Consider the following 14,512-nt stretch of genomic DNA (forward strand, 5'->3'; position numbering starts at 1 on the left):
ATCTATCTATCTATCTATCTATCTATCTATCTATCTATCTATCTATCTATCTGATAGATATGAAATGCATAAAACAACCAAATTCACTAAGGCAAATTCATTAATTCATTTTAACAGAGGTTATCAGGACCTGGGAAAGGGAAGAATGAGGAATTATTGTTTCATGGGTAGTTTCGCTGAAAAATTCTGGAAATTTTGGTTCATTGATCTTCTGAGAGCTGGTTTTGAACTTTGTCAATAGATCTCATTTGGTCAGTGACACACATGTACATTTGTGATACTAGCTCCTCAGAATAGCAGTGGTGAATTTGGGTGGGAACCCACATAAATCTATGTTCAAATTCTGCCTTAATAACTTGGGTTACGTCACTTAATCTAAATATTGGTTTCCCTACTTGCCATGGGAGGGTCATACTACTTAGTTCAAAGGTTGTAATGACAGCTGGAAAAAACTGCGTGTTCAGTCCTCCACACAGTGCTTGGAGCAGGATCAGGACTCAAAAAAAATGGGTCCTTCCTCTTTCCCTTCACTGGCTAGCAGCATGACACTGTTTCATGGACACTCAAGAAAAGCTGGGTCTCCAGGGACACCTGGGTGGCTCAGTCGTTAAGCGTCTGCCTTCAGCTCAGGTCATGACCTCAGGGTCCTGGGATCGAGTCCCATGTCAAGCCCCGCATCATGCTCCATGCTCAGTGGGGAGTCTGCCTCTCCCTCTCCCATGGCCCCTCCCCCACTCTTGCGCACATGCACTTTCCCCCTCTCTTTCTCTCTCTCAAATAAATAAATAAAATCTTAAAAAAATATATTTTCACTGTAGGGGATCCCCGGATGACTCAGACGGTTGAGCGTCTGACTCTTGATTTCAGATCAGGTCATGATCTCAGGGTTGTGAGATTAAGCCCTGTGACCTGCTTGGGCTAGATATGGGGCCTGCTTAAGATTCTCTCTCTTTCTCTCTCTCTCCCCCTCTGCCTCTTCCTCCCACCCCCGCTTGCACATTTGCGCATGCACACACGCATGCCCACGCATTTTCTCTCTCTTAAAAAAATTTTTTTTTCACTTGCAATAAAATTATGTTGCTTTCCATTACCAACATGTTACCATTATGATTGTGGTAGGAACAGTATTAGTATTATTAGTAACCCTGTAGGATTAAAATGTGAAGTTTTGTTTTGTGCTTTCATTACTGAGTGACTTTTAAATGTTCCATGGGGCACTGGTGAGGTAATATAACTTTATATAATCACCTGAACCTAGAACTGAGTTCTGCTATATATATAAACACAATATTAATATACAGTGAGTTTTCCATGAATTGAATTGCTATGAAAATGAAGAAAGGGTTGATTTTTGTTTTGTTTGGAAATTTACCAAGAGTTTTTCACCTTGGCATTGTCACCCTCATTTACTAATGTCATTCCCCTTGCCGTTTTTGAATTGCCAATATAACATGACTGCATCAGGCTACATTTGAAGCTATGACATTCACTTGATTTGCCATACAGATACAAGCAGCTGACTATGTCTGCTAATATAATTGTGCCCATTAATTTATATAAATTATTCTTGTTATCCTTGTTATCCTATCCTATCCTAACCCTCTCATATGTTACTATACCTCACAGGGTTGTTTTGAGGCTTATATTAATTTGAGTTAATATATATGGTTGGTGGGGTAGCACCTGGTGCACAGAAAATGCTACAATATGTGCTGAAGTTACTACTATTGAAAAGTTGTTGAGTATTCATTGATAAATATTTTTAAATTGCACTTGGAATATGTATCTAAGAAATCCTATGAATCCACTTCTAGGTTTTATATTATAATAATGTGAACCATTTGAGTGTAACTAAATGTTCCCAAGATGTTATAGAAAGTGCTTCAATATCTCTTTTTGTCTAGAAGATTAAAGTGAGATATAATTCTCATTGTGACCAGTTTGCCCTGTACCATTCACACTCTGTTGTGGTCCTCCTGGGGAGCAATCACAGAAATTGACAACTTTGAGTTGAGTCTTTGCCTATAAAACAGTCTTTCTAAAAAGAGACAAACAAAAAAGCACACTCTAGGCCAAAGTTGCCTGACGGGAGGTGGGTGGGGGTGAAACTGATAAAGGGGAATAAGAGTGCGTTCATCTTGATGAGCACTGAGAAATGTATAGAATTGTTGAATCATTATTTTGTACACCTGAAACTAATATAACACTGTATGGTGATTATGCTTGAATAAAATAAAAGTCCCTTCAGAGACTTTACAAGTATTTCAATATGTATCTTGTAAAAAGCCTATGAACTTTATTTTCCCCTCCTATCTGCCTAATTCCTTGTTTATACATCATTTCCTGAATTTGTTAACCAGAGCTTTCTAACCAAAGTGAAGCCACGGTCCAAGAAGTTTACAAGTATAGCTGAGATAGTGATTTCTTCTGCCCTCGTCGCAGCCCAGGCACCCAGACTGACCACCTCCAAGTAAGAAGCTCCATCCATTTACCACTGTACCTCACAAATATTATCATTTTCTATTTGTGCCATGACACAGGAAAGATGGGAAGCGCTGCTTTAGGCTAATTCTTCTCCCTGTTCCTTTTATCCTGACTCCAACTTCTCTATATGTGAACTAATAAGTTAAACCTCACAGCCTGCTTGATCACTGGTCTAAGACCTGTAAGAATATCCAGTAATTGTTTATGCTGCTTGGGCACAGATGTATTCTAGGCTTCTTTTAGGAAATACCTTTCTAGAAAATTAAAAGTTGAACGGAAGAGGGGAGTTTCCTCTGAGGTAACTTCCAAGAGCAACAATATAGACTAATACAATTATTTTTACCACAGTAAGAGCTCTTCAATATTAAAACCACATTATGCACGCCTGAAACTAATATAACACTGTTGGTTAGCGATACTGGAATTAAAATAATAAATAAATAAAAACAAAATTAACTGAGAAAGAACCCACATTAAACATTCTGTATAGTTACAAATCACTCAGGGTGGTGGGCAAAATTCTAACGACCCCAATGCTTCCCAGCCCCTGATAGCTGTCGCATCTTTGAGTAATCCCTACCTCTAGAGCGTGGGTGAGACCTGCAACTTATTTCTAAGGAATAGAATGTGGCAAAGATGATGGAATATCGCCGCACAGGTATGCTATGTTACGTGGCAAAAGTGAATGGATATTGCACGTACGGTTAAGGTCCCTACTCAGTTGATCTTCAGTTAACCAAAAGGGTTATAACTGTGGGCCTGACCTAATCAGGCGAGCCTCTTAAAAGAGTGTATAGAGGTAGAGAAGCCACGGACCCCCTCTTTCTCCCCACTGCTGGCTGTGAAGAAGCAAGCTGCCACAAGCCCTACAGCCACCCAGAAATAAATTCTTCCAACAACCTGAGGGACTTAGGAGCCAATCCTTCCTTAAGTGAACCTTTGGATGAGAAAGCAGCCTGCTCACACCGTGATTTCAGACTTGTGAGACCCTGGGAAGAGAACCCAGCAAAGCCATGCCTGGACTCCTGGCCCACAGAAACTGTGGGACGATGAACGCGTATGTTGTGTTAAGCCACTAAATCTGTAGTCATAGTTTGTTATCTATTACACAGCAACAGATAACGAACACCGAGGCAAACAGCTCAGGAAGCACTGCTCACACCTCACCTGCACGTCCATGCTGGTTGGCTCCTCCAACAGATGGAGCAGTTGTTGTTTCTCTCGAGACAGCTGTTCTACAAGCTTCTCCTGGGCAGCCAGGCTCTGATTCAGTTCTTCAATTCTTCTGGAGCGAAGAAAAAGTCAGAACAACACTTATGGTCATGATACTATTATTGCCCTTATTTTTCAGCCCACTCCAAAGACATCATGATCGAGTCCAGTCAGTTTTTACCTTTTTGGATCATTGAACTCTGGTACTTTTTCTCAGAAGGCCATGTATTCTCTGCCCTAGCCCCCTACTATGTACACAAATGACTTTCTGCTTCCATTTTCACCAGGTTCACAGACCTCCTGAAGCTGACCCACGGATCTATAGACCATAGGTATGTAACTCTTGGAATAAGGGCCCAGAAGTTGTGTTTCTAGTTGTTACTGTTCCACTCAAGAAACAATTCCTGGATAGCCATTACGTAAACTCAACACACCCTACCAAATACCTGGGAATATAAAGTTGGAAAACACACAATCTCTGCTCTGTAGAAACTTTTTTTTTTTTTAAGATTTCTTTATTTATTATTTTAAAAAGAGAGCGGGAGGGAGGGGCAGAGGAAGAGGGAGAGAAGGAGTTTCAAGCAGACTCCCAGCTGAGCGCAGAGCCTGATGCGGGGCTCAATCCCACAACCCTGAGATCTCACAACCTGAGCCAAATCAAGAGTCAGACGCTCAACCAACTGAGGCACCCAGACAACGCTCTGCTCGTAGAAGCTTAAATTCTTTTGCTGTGTGTGTGTATGTCTGTCAGGGGTTTGGGGAGTGGGGAGACTCAGCTACAAAAAAAAACCCCAAAAAACAAACAACAGGAATAGAATGTAAGGACTGCTACCATGACAGAGGCATCCACTATAGAGTACACGGAGAGCTGCCAATGAACTGTAGGAAGAAAGACAGAGTCATTGGGCTTGGAGCAGTCTGTGGGATATTTAGGAGAAGAGATTCGGAAAACTGCACTGTTTTCCAGGTACAGAGAGGAGCTTGAACCAAGGAACAAAGGCATAAAGATAAAAGATATTTTGGGGTAAGAGTCACTGGAACAAAGGCTGGGGGGAAGAGGTGAGGGCTAGAGAAGAGGCTGGAAATTCAGCCTCGGCTTTAGGTTATCAGACAGTGCACGCCGTGCTAAAGTATACAGACCACAGGTTCCCATCAACAGCTATTCCTCATCTGCTATGTGCAAGGTATATCTTGCTGTTTCTCTTAAGTCTTAAGAGTACTAGAGATACCTGTCCTTGGAAAACATGCTGGTACTAAATGAAGTGTTTCCAATTGTCATTATTATTCCTATGTAGGTGTGTAAGACAGTGATAGTACCTTGGGAGGGAAATAGTTGGGAGAAAGGTGTGGGGTACCAGAAAGTCAAGTAGGAAGCACACAGGCATTTGCTCATAATTTATAAATTAATTTACAAGTTATAAATTAATTAAGGCTGTGAGGATCAGCTAAGATTTGTGGATGAGAAAGAACTTTAAAAACTTAAAAACATCATGCAAATGCAAGCTGTAATAGTAATTATGATGATGAGGGGCGCCTGGGTGGCTCAGTCGGTTAAGCATCCAACTCTTGATTTGGCTCAGGTTGTGAGATCTCGGGATTGTGGGACTGAGCCCCTCATCAGGCTCTGGGCTCAGCTGGGAGTCTGCTTGAAACTCTGTCTCTTTCCCCCTTCCTCTGCCGCGAGTCGGGGTCCATGCTGGGTGTGGAGCCTGCTTAGGATTCTGCTCCTCCCTCCCTCCCCTCTGCTTGTGCGCTCTCTCTCTCTCTCTCTCTCTCTCAAAAAAAAAAAAATAGTAATTACGATGATGAATGTGGATTCCATATCAAATTCCCCATGGTATCTATACTAGAACATTTCTTTTTTCTCAAGCCTCCAACTTTACTTATCCCTTTGACCATGAGTCTCTATAGATGATCTATTCTCCTACTTTACAAAGTTAGTAAGGCCATTTTAATATAAACTCCCTAGCTTTTTTTTTTTTTAAGATTTTATTTATTTTTTGACAGAGAGAGAGAGACAACGAGAGAGGGAACACAAGCAGGGGGAGTGGGAGAGGGAGAAGCAGGCTTCCTGCCGAGCAGGGAGCCCGATGCGGGGCTCGATCCCAGGACCCTGGAATCATGACCTGAGCCGAAGGCAGACGCTTAACGACTGAGCCACCCAGGTGCCCCTAAACTCCCTAATTTATTGGTCACGTGTGCATATGTTTTCTTTTGTTTGTTTAACAAGTGTTTACTGGGATATGGACATGAGACAGGGTCTCAGGGAATCTAACAGGGAAAATCTGAAAGCAAATACAATGCCACACTGAGAACTATACAACAGTGGATGTGTATATAAAACACAGCAACAATATAGAGACTTAATTCTGCTGTCATAAAAGCACTCGCAGAAGTGACGATTGATGCCTGAGTGAGTTTTGAAGTATGAATAGGAGTTCACCAGGAAGGAAAAACACAGCAGATGTTTTCCACAGAAGGAAGAGCATGAGCAAAATTTGGGAGACCCGACATAGCATCATTTGCTTCTGGAGGCAATGTGTGGATTCGGGGTTTAGATTCCGGCAATGCCTGCGGCCATGTTACACAACTCCCTCAATGCCAGTTTCTTCATTTATAAAGTATAGTAATCCCTACCTCTGGGGTTGTTAGGAGAATTACACAACATTATAGTACTCAGCTCAGCTGTATAGTAAGAGTGAAACAAACTTTAGTCATCATTACTATTACTAGTCATGCATCAGTGAAGTGTACAGAAGGGGTCATGGTAGGGATGAGTCTGGGAGAAATCAGGGGTCAGATCATACAAGGCTTTGATGACCATCATAAGGAAAATGGACCTTACCTCCTGACAGTGTTGGAGAGCATTTTTTTTTTTTTTAAAGATTTATTTATTTATTTGAGAGACAGAGTAAGTGGGGCAAGGGGCAGAGGGACAGAATCTTCAAGTGGACTCCCTGCTGAGCACAAAGCCTGACATGGGGCTCGATCTCACGACCCATGATATAATTTGACCTGGGCCAAAACCAAGAGTTGGACACTTAACCAACTGAGCCACCCAGGTGCCCCTGGAGAGCATTTTAAATGACTCTGCCATGTCAGTGATCAGATCTGTGTCTCAAAGAGATCACATTACTCCTTGTTTTTACATTGTGTGTTTTTCACCTATCCAGTTAAAAACTACTAAAGGCTTTTTATGCCACCATAGTACTATGCATCTAAGAGCCTACACATAATGTGCCAGTTTGATACTGTTGAATTTTCCACTTCAAAACTTCTCTGAATTGTTAAATTGCAATAAAATAGAGAGGGGCAGGTCCCGGAAGTAAAGAAGTAACTAGGAAGTTGCTGCATTAACCTAGACAGGGGTGACCTCAACAATTGTCCAATTACCTTTAGAAGAAAATTCAAGTTCCTTACGGCATACAAAGCCAGCACAATCAGACCTTATTCCCAGTGCAGCCTGCCTCCCTCTCGTCTTTCCCAGACCCTCTGCTCTAGTTACCTAGAACTATTTGCTGGTCTTGAAATATGCCTTTCCCTCTGTGTCCCTTGCATAGTTTCTCCATCGGCACAGAATTTTTCCCTTTCCCACCTACTTCCTACACTATTTCTTCGAACTCCTATTCATCCTTCAAAACCCAGCTCAGATTTCATCTCCCCCAGGAAACTTTCAATGGCAACTTGCTCTTTTAGTCTGGAATAGATGACAATCCTCTATGTTCCAGAGAGCATCCCATGCTACTTCTATCAGAGAACTTATTAAAATCACGTAACATGTTTCTTACCAAGAAGACCTGGGTCTTTCATCTCTGTAACCTTTGTGTTTAGGCCAGTGTCTGCCATGTAGCAGGTGCTCAATAAACATGAATAAGTGAATACATGTCTCTTGTTTGCCACCATTTGACCATTATTCTACTTATACCTACTTGGGCTCCTTATGGCTAAGAAGTGAGTTCTGTTAATGGATACCGTTGAAGAATCAACCCTAAAAAGAAAATCCTTGGTTGCGGGGGCTGTAAAGTCTTGGAAATTGTGAAGGTCTACCCTAGGGCCTTAAAAGGGAACAGCACAGCTGGTGTATGCTTTTGTAGCCTTGAGAACAGGCAAAAGACAAGTGACAAACAGAGCACAGGAGGCACCTACTTGTCCCGCTGGGCCAGGGCCTCAGTGTATTGGTCAGGATTGACCCGGTCTGTTGGTGCCTCATCCCTGTCCTTGGTGACTCCCTTCAGTTTCTCTGAGAGCTCCAGGTTACACTCTTTCTCTGCTTCCACCAGAGCTGCCATGCGTGCAGCCTCATTCTTTGCTAGCCTGGATTCCTGCAAAAAGAGCAACAACTGAGAGACTGAGAAGTACCCCCCTAGGTTAGGAGCCCAAGACTGTGGACACTTGGATGGGTTGGGGAAGGAAAACAGGGAGAGAAAAGGTGAATGCCAGGAGGCAGAGCAGTAGGGAAATAGATGAAAGGGGGCCCAGGGCCATGGATCTCTGGAAGTCCTGCTCACCTCCTGCAGAAGTTGGATCTTATTCTCCAGGAGCTCGTAAACATGCTCCGTCTCCTGCTGTCTCTCCTCAAACTGGCGCCGGAGCTCAGCTTCATTATGGCTGTTGAGATTCTCCACATCAGCCCTGAAACCACAGAGCATTCGCCAGTCAGAGCCAGCCATATAATTTAGCAAAGGGACCCGTTAAGGTTGTTTGAATAATTCAGAGTCACACTGATGAGAAGAAAAAAAAAAATGAAGCATTTTTCCCTCTGCAACTATTCGTGGAACTGCTTTTTCCAAACTTTTCAGGTAATCTTTCAGGAACTCTAATTGTTTTTGTTGCTTGTTAATCAGAATATACTTGACTTCCTAGAGGAGGCTTCATTATTGCTATTGCTTCAAGAGGAAACTCTTTCATTTGGGAGGTGCGCAGTCATCAAATGGTTCAGAATTCAACATCCATGTTCATCTGTCCCCGGTCTCTTCCATTTAGACTGTTCCCCCAGAGTGCTTTGCTAATTTCCTGTCTTTCTTGCTATTTGAATTTAAAGTGTTCCTTCCATTTAGGGTGCTGGGACAGAATATCCATTTGGACAGCCACAGAAATGCTCTCTTCCTTTATAGCCAGTAACCCACAGACTGTCTTGAATCTGGGCTATCTATCCAGTTTTCCCATGGCCCCATGCAGAGAATAGGAATTTAATCTATGAAGCTCAGGGTTCTGGCCCAGCTCTGCTTCTCTGATATCCTTAGGAATGAGTGTCCAGGCACTAGCATGAAGCGGGTAAGGTGTCACCAGCTTATTTATAGCTAACGACAGCTGCCCTTGATGTCTGAGGATTAACAATTTGGAGGCAATATCAGGTGCTGAATGATCTTAATTCCGGTTTGGTTTTATTCCTGTTTTAAGCCATTTGTTGAGAATCATGGATCATCTTCTTGTTCTCAAGGCAGAGAACAATATTATGCCTTCATAGATTCATGATAAATCAAAGCTGCTCTATCCAAGCCCAGTAGTACTTTAATATTTGACCCAGAAGTCTGTGTCTGTGAAGACCAAAGGGGACTTTCCCAAAGATTCTAGGATTCTCTGGTTGATAATGGACACTACTCAGCACCATCTCCGAGGCTACATTTTCTTGAGTTCCCATATCATTATACAGATTGGGGGTGGGGAGAGAGGGTCTTGGCTGTACAAGGGACACAACTCAAGACCTGTAAATAGGCAGACCTCAAGAATCATCAACTTTGACTTCATATTCCTTGACAAATGCAACAGACAACAGCTAACTACAATATCTTGAGAATGGAAGTTATACATTTTCTGAGTAACTCGGCAGGGAATGCCTGATTTAATAGGCTACAGCTGTTGTAAAGTCATAAGGGTGTTGAACTTGATGCCAGAGATGTGGGCTCTGCCACTCATTTGAGAAGACTTTAATGTACCTTAGTTTTCTCATTTCTAAAAATAGGATAATGCCAACCAATTAAAAGTTGAACGGACATAAAACATGTTTTAAAAGCATTACACGAATCTCAAAATTTATTTCTCAATCGTAAGTTTTCCTAAAGTCTATTAGCTCATTTAATGACTTAGTAAGTCTTTAGTAATAGCAGCATCGTGTGTACAATCGAGTCTGGTTTTGAGTATCTGATCTTGTTGGACTGTCATCCTAAATATCAAGAAATACTGTAGAGACAGAAGGAATGCCAGATCGGATTAAATGTATACAGATCCCAGAACAGAATCTAAAAATTATTTTTAACAGCAATTTAAACAATACTTGTCATTGAAAATGAAGGGGTTTTAAATGATAAAAACTATAAATTATAAAAGTAACCATTTTAACAATACAAAATTACGTAAAGAAAAAAAGAAACAAGTCTTCTCCCTAGCAAAAACTCTAATCTCATTTCCCTGATACAAGTAATGTTGAAGAGTTTGGTATATAGCCCTCTAGTTTTGTTTTGTTGGGGTTTTTTAATGCATAATCAAGCAAACACAGGTAGACACAGAGGGGACTGTTTATCTTTACACAAAGGGGCTTTATACCATAAATATCACTCAGCACTTTTCCCCCTTGCTTAGTCTATCAGGGACTTCCCACCAAGATAATAATATAGAGCTAACTCATTCTTTTTAAATGATTGAATAATATTCCACAGTATGTTTGTATCAAAATATCTTCAACCATTGCCCTCTTGATGGATAGCTATTTCTAGTTTTTTGCCATTATAAATAATGATGCAGTAAACATCCTTCTGCATTTATTTTTGAGGGATAGATTCCTCCTAGAGATTATTTGGTCAAAGGTAATATGTATTTTTCACTTTGGTAGGTAGTACCACATACCAAAAATGTTGCCATAATTCAAACTCTCACCAGCAGTATCTGAGAGTGCCCACTTTCCCCCAAATCTATGTCAGCCCTTGACGTTATTAGCTGATTGTTGAATAGGAAGTTTATAATCGTAGGCCCAGTGAATTTCTGATCCACCTCAAGGTCTGTCAGATTTAGTAACAGAGAGAGCCAAAGGGAAAGAAAGCACATTGTTTCAGTTTCTCCATTGGCCACAGCATTCACAGGCCAGAGTTGTTAAGGTGAAGGAATTTGGTTCCAAATCTACTGTTCTCAGATTAATAAACCAGACTCTGGAAAGAACCAAGAGCTCAACTGGTTCAAACTGCAACTCACCACGTTTTATCTAGATGCTGTTTCTTGTCCTGGAGTTCTCGTTTCAGGCTCTCTACTTCAACCTTCAGCTCGATGTTCTGAAAAGCACACAGGCATTAATCGTCATTAACTGCCACAGACCCTCTGTCCTTCAACCAGGTTCCTACTTGAGTCTTGCCTTGGTCCACAGCTTCTCATCTTATCCCAGCCCTCTTCATGACCCATGACATAAATGAGATTCACATGGATCAGTAACCCAGTCAAGGATGAATGGACTATACAGCTTCGGGATTTCCCCAGAGCTGCTTATCTGTTCTCCCAAGCCATTCATTCTTTCCCCTGGATGATGAACGCCACCAAAGTCCGTTTGTCGTGAACATTTTCTGTGCTGATTTCCCACTCTTCACCATACACCAGGCCATTTAAGCTGTACTGGACGTTCCGTGGACAACATTTCACCAAATCTCTGTTCATACTTTACTTCTCCTGGGATGTTTTTATTTCCTTTTTGTGTTTGTCAAGTCGTAATTTGTTGCTGTTTCATCTTGACAAAAATTGTCTCCTTCATCGATTTACCATAAGAATCCCCTATCACCTTAAGCAAATGCAATTTATGAAAATGCAATTTAACGATAAAGGCAGCATATTGCTTTCAAAAACATTTGCAACATGATTTCTTTAAATAATTAAGTCCCCAGTTATATTTAAGATACGATTCTATACTTGAATTAACTTGGCAAAAGTTTCCAGGTCCCTCATTTTAAAGATAAGGAAATTGAAACTCAAAGACTTCCTCTAAGATAAAAACAATAATCGAATGCAGCATTCCATATGTGCTCCAGCATTTCAGCCAGACACCAGCCCAGGAAGCACTGCCAATTTTTGCTTGATTTAGTAGAATGTGGTAAATTATAGAATTAGGGAATGTGCTACACTAGGCAGTTAAGTATAGTGGTCAAGAACATAGGCTCTGAAGGTGAGAAGAGGAGTTGGCAAGCCACCTGCCCTCTCTAAAAGCCTCAACCTCCTCATCTATCAACGGAGGATCATAATGGCACCTCTCTTATTAGGGGGTTAAGAAAATTGAATGAAATAATGCACAAAACGTACATTGCACAATCCATGGCATGCAGTAAGCATTCAGCCAATGTTAGCTGTTATTAACTATAATAACAAAAATTTACCCTCTCTGACTAGGACTGCTGAACTTCTCAACCAATCACATGTTAAGTTAATGTCATGTCATGGAAAGGAAAGAAAATTACTACACCAAAGGCAGGCTATCCCAGACACCTGCACACAAATACATGCCCAATTTGAAGAGTCTGCAGGTGAGCTTTATCCTTCTAACATAAGTAGAAAAGACAAAAGAAAAGCAGGGAAAGAAAAGAAGAAATAGGATGGATGAAAAATAGAATTAATTCTCCAGGCTTTGGCATTTGGTCCACTCAATCAAACAGACAATTAAGTTTATGAGGCTCACACAGAACTGCTAAAATAGTCTCATCTCCACAAGATTAGATCCTAAATCTTATGATCAGTTATTCCAGTGGATCAAAGTACTTTCACGGGTGTTAGAAAATCTACCACATGGAAATGCGAGTATATAACCAATTGACAGCACTGCGGTCTAACCCTTCTGTAACCTCTCTCTGCAGAAAAATCTCTGCATGGTTTATCACATTTATTCATTATCCATTAGCAAATATTCATATGTAAATTGTCCAATTCTAAGTACAGCTGGAGTGGATCCCAAATTAACTCCATCTGCTTATCACCAAGTCTTGTCAGCTCTTGGTCAAGATATCTGAGGAAATTTCTGTACTCAAGAAAGGGGCAACTGGGCTGGCAGGGAAGAGAGCCTTTTTTTATACATGTCCCCAGAGGAGTATTCACCCATCTAACTGAAGGAAAAGTTTCACTGATGAAGCTAAATTAAATGACTGGAAATACAATAAACCTTCATTATGTTAGTACCTAGAGCTTGAGAACTTGGCTAATGATGAGTTTATAGATTAACTGTGTTTAATCAGACTTTGTGTTGCAACTTGTCTTGTTTCCGGAAAAATCACGCCAGTGATAACCAATTACCTAACTCCTCTCCAAGGCTTCAATTTTAACTCTACAAACCGATCCACTGCTCATAACTTCATATTCATGCAAGTGTGTGTGTGTGTGTGTGTGTGTGTGTGTTTTAATTACTCTTCAAGCACCTTGAGGACAGGAACTATGTCTTATTTTATGTCTCTCATAATTTGCTGCTGGGGTAAGTGCAGGCACTTAAAATAAAAAAACAAAAAGCTTGACAGCATACAGTCATTGATAAAATCAGCAAGCAAAGTATGTGTTAGAGATTAAAGGTTGCTGGAACCAAAGTTCTTCCCATTGAAGTTCTTGACCTCAGGAAGTTCTCAGTGTAGTAAGATGTGAATTGGGATCAGTGAGTGAAGGAAATGGATATCACGTCTTTGCAAGACAGTAGGTTATAAGCCAGAGAGGAGCACAGCCTTCCATAGAAGAATCCTTATCTGAGACAAAAATAAATATGGCCAGATCTCACTTTAAATCAATTCTGTAATTCAAGAAGAAATAGGTTAGCAGGAAGAAGAGTCTCAAAATCTGTGAGCAGACCCTCTTATAATTTGTGATTATTCAAAGTGAAAACTAACTCTAAGTGGGTGAGTTTTATTTTAAAATCTTTTCTTTTTAGAATCGTATCCCTTCTAAGGAAAAGTGTAGTTCGTAAATATTTTTTGCATACAGAGTAAATTTCTTTTTTTTTTTTTAAGATTTTATTTATTTATTTGACAGAGAAAGATATAGCGAGAGCAGGAACACAAGCAGGGGGAGTGGGAGAGGGAGAAGCAGGCTTTCCGCAGAGCAGGGAGCCCGATGTGGGGCTCGATCCCAGGACCCTCGGATCACGACCTGAGCCGAAGGCAGACGCTTAATGACTGAGCCACCCAGGCGCCCCCAGAGTAAGTTTCTTTTCCAGACCTCTCTGATATCCCTGGGACAAAGCCGTAGCTCTATAAAACAGGGTGAAGTATTAGCTATTTTCATAAGGAGTTCAGTGTGTCCTGACCAAGGGACAAATGACTGGTCCCTACAAACGCATTTTAGTAGCTTACCAGTGAGCTATTTGTAGATGAAGCTTCTTTCCATTCACCCAGGTTTTATTTTTTATTTATTTGTTTTTTTTAAATTTTTTTAAAAGATTTTATTTATTTATTTGAGACAGAGAAAGAGAGCACGAGCAGGGGGAGGAGCAGAGGAAGAGGGAGAAACAGACTCCCTGCTGAGCAGAGAGCCCAACGTGGGACTCGATCCCAGGACCCTGAGATCATGACTGAGCCACCCAGGCACCCTCCATTCACCCAGTTTTAAAGCAAAAATAGAACTCTAGTGAGTCTAAATATTTGGTTCTGTCATTAACTAACTGTGTGACCTTGGACAAGTCATCCCCAAAACTTTCTGGGTTTTATACAATTAATTTAAATCAGAGCCTCCCCCTCCTGCCCATAAGAATTATAATCAACCCCCACTGCTCATCTCAGCTGATGTGAGACACCTAGCCAGAATGTGTTCAAATGCAAAACGTCAAGTTCCTGGAACCTAGGGTAGAGGAAAGACTTTATTCAGTCCCTGTCTT

At 41.1% G+C, this 14,512-nt stretch overlaps 1 protein-coding gene across 7 annotated transcripts in view; it reads right to left on the reverse strand.

Annotated features, from left to right (window-relative positions):
* The window catches only part of PDE4DIP (phosphodiesterase 4D interacting protein), a 206,436-nt gene that overhangs the window by 95,089 nt on the left and 96,835 nt on the right, over positions 1–14,512 (reverse strand). For 5 of the 7 annotated variants that reach the window (XM_034990166.1, XM_034990165.1, XM_034990163.1 and 2 more), the window contains 4 exons: positions 10,882–10,958; positions 8,205–8,328; positions 7,843–8,018; positions 3,652–3,769 (listed from right to left, as the gene is read on the reverse strand). In XM_034990166.1, coding sequence (XP_034846057.1) covers positions 3,652–3,769; positions 7,843–8,018; positions 8,205–8,328; positions 10,882–10,958 — 495 coding nt within the window. Of the gene's footprint in view, positions 1–3,651; positions 3,770–7,838; positions 8,019–8,204; positions 8,329–10,881; positions 10,959–14,512 lie in introns of those variants that run through there. The other 2 variants (XM_034990161.1, XM_034990164.1) reach the window with 2 other exon arrangements.

The sequence above is a fragment of the Mirounga leonina genome, unplaced genomic scaffold (genome assembly GCF_011800145.1).
Source record: "Mirounga leonina isolate KUSES-001 unplaced genomic scaffold, KU_Mleo_1.0 Mir_507, whole genome shotgun sequence".
In the NCBI taxonomy this organism is placed as follows: Eukaryota; Metazoa; Chordata; class Mammalia; order Carnivora; family Phocidae; genus Mirounga; species Mirounga leonina.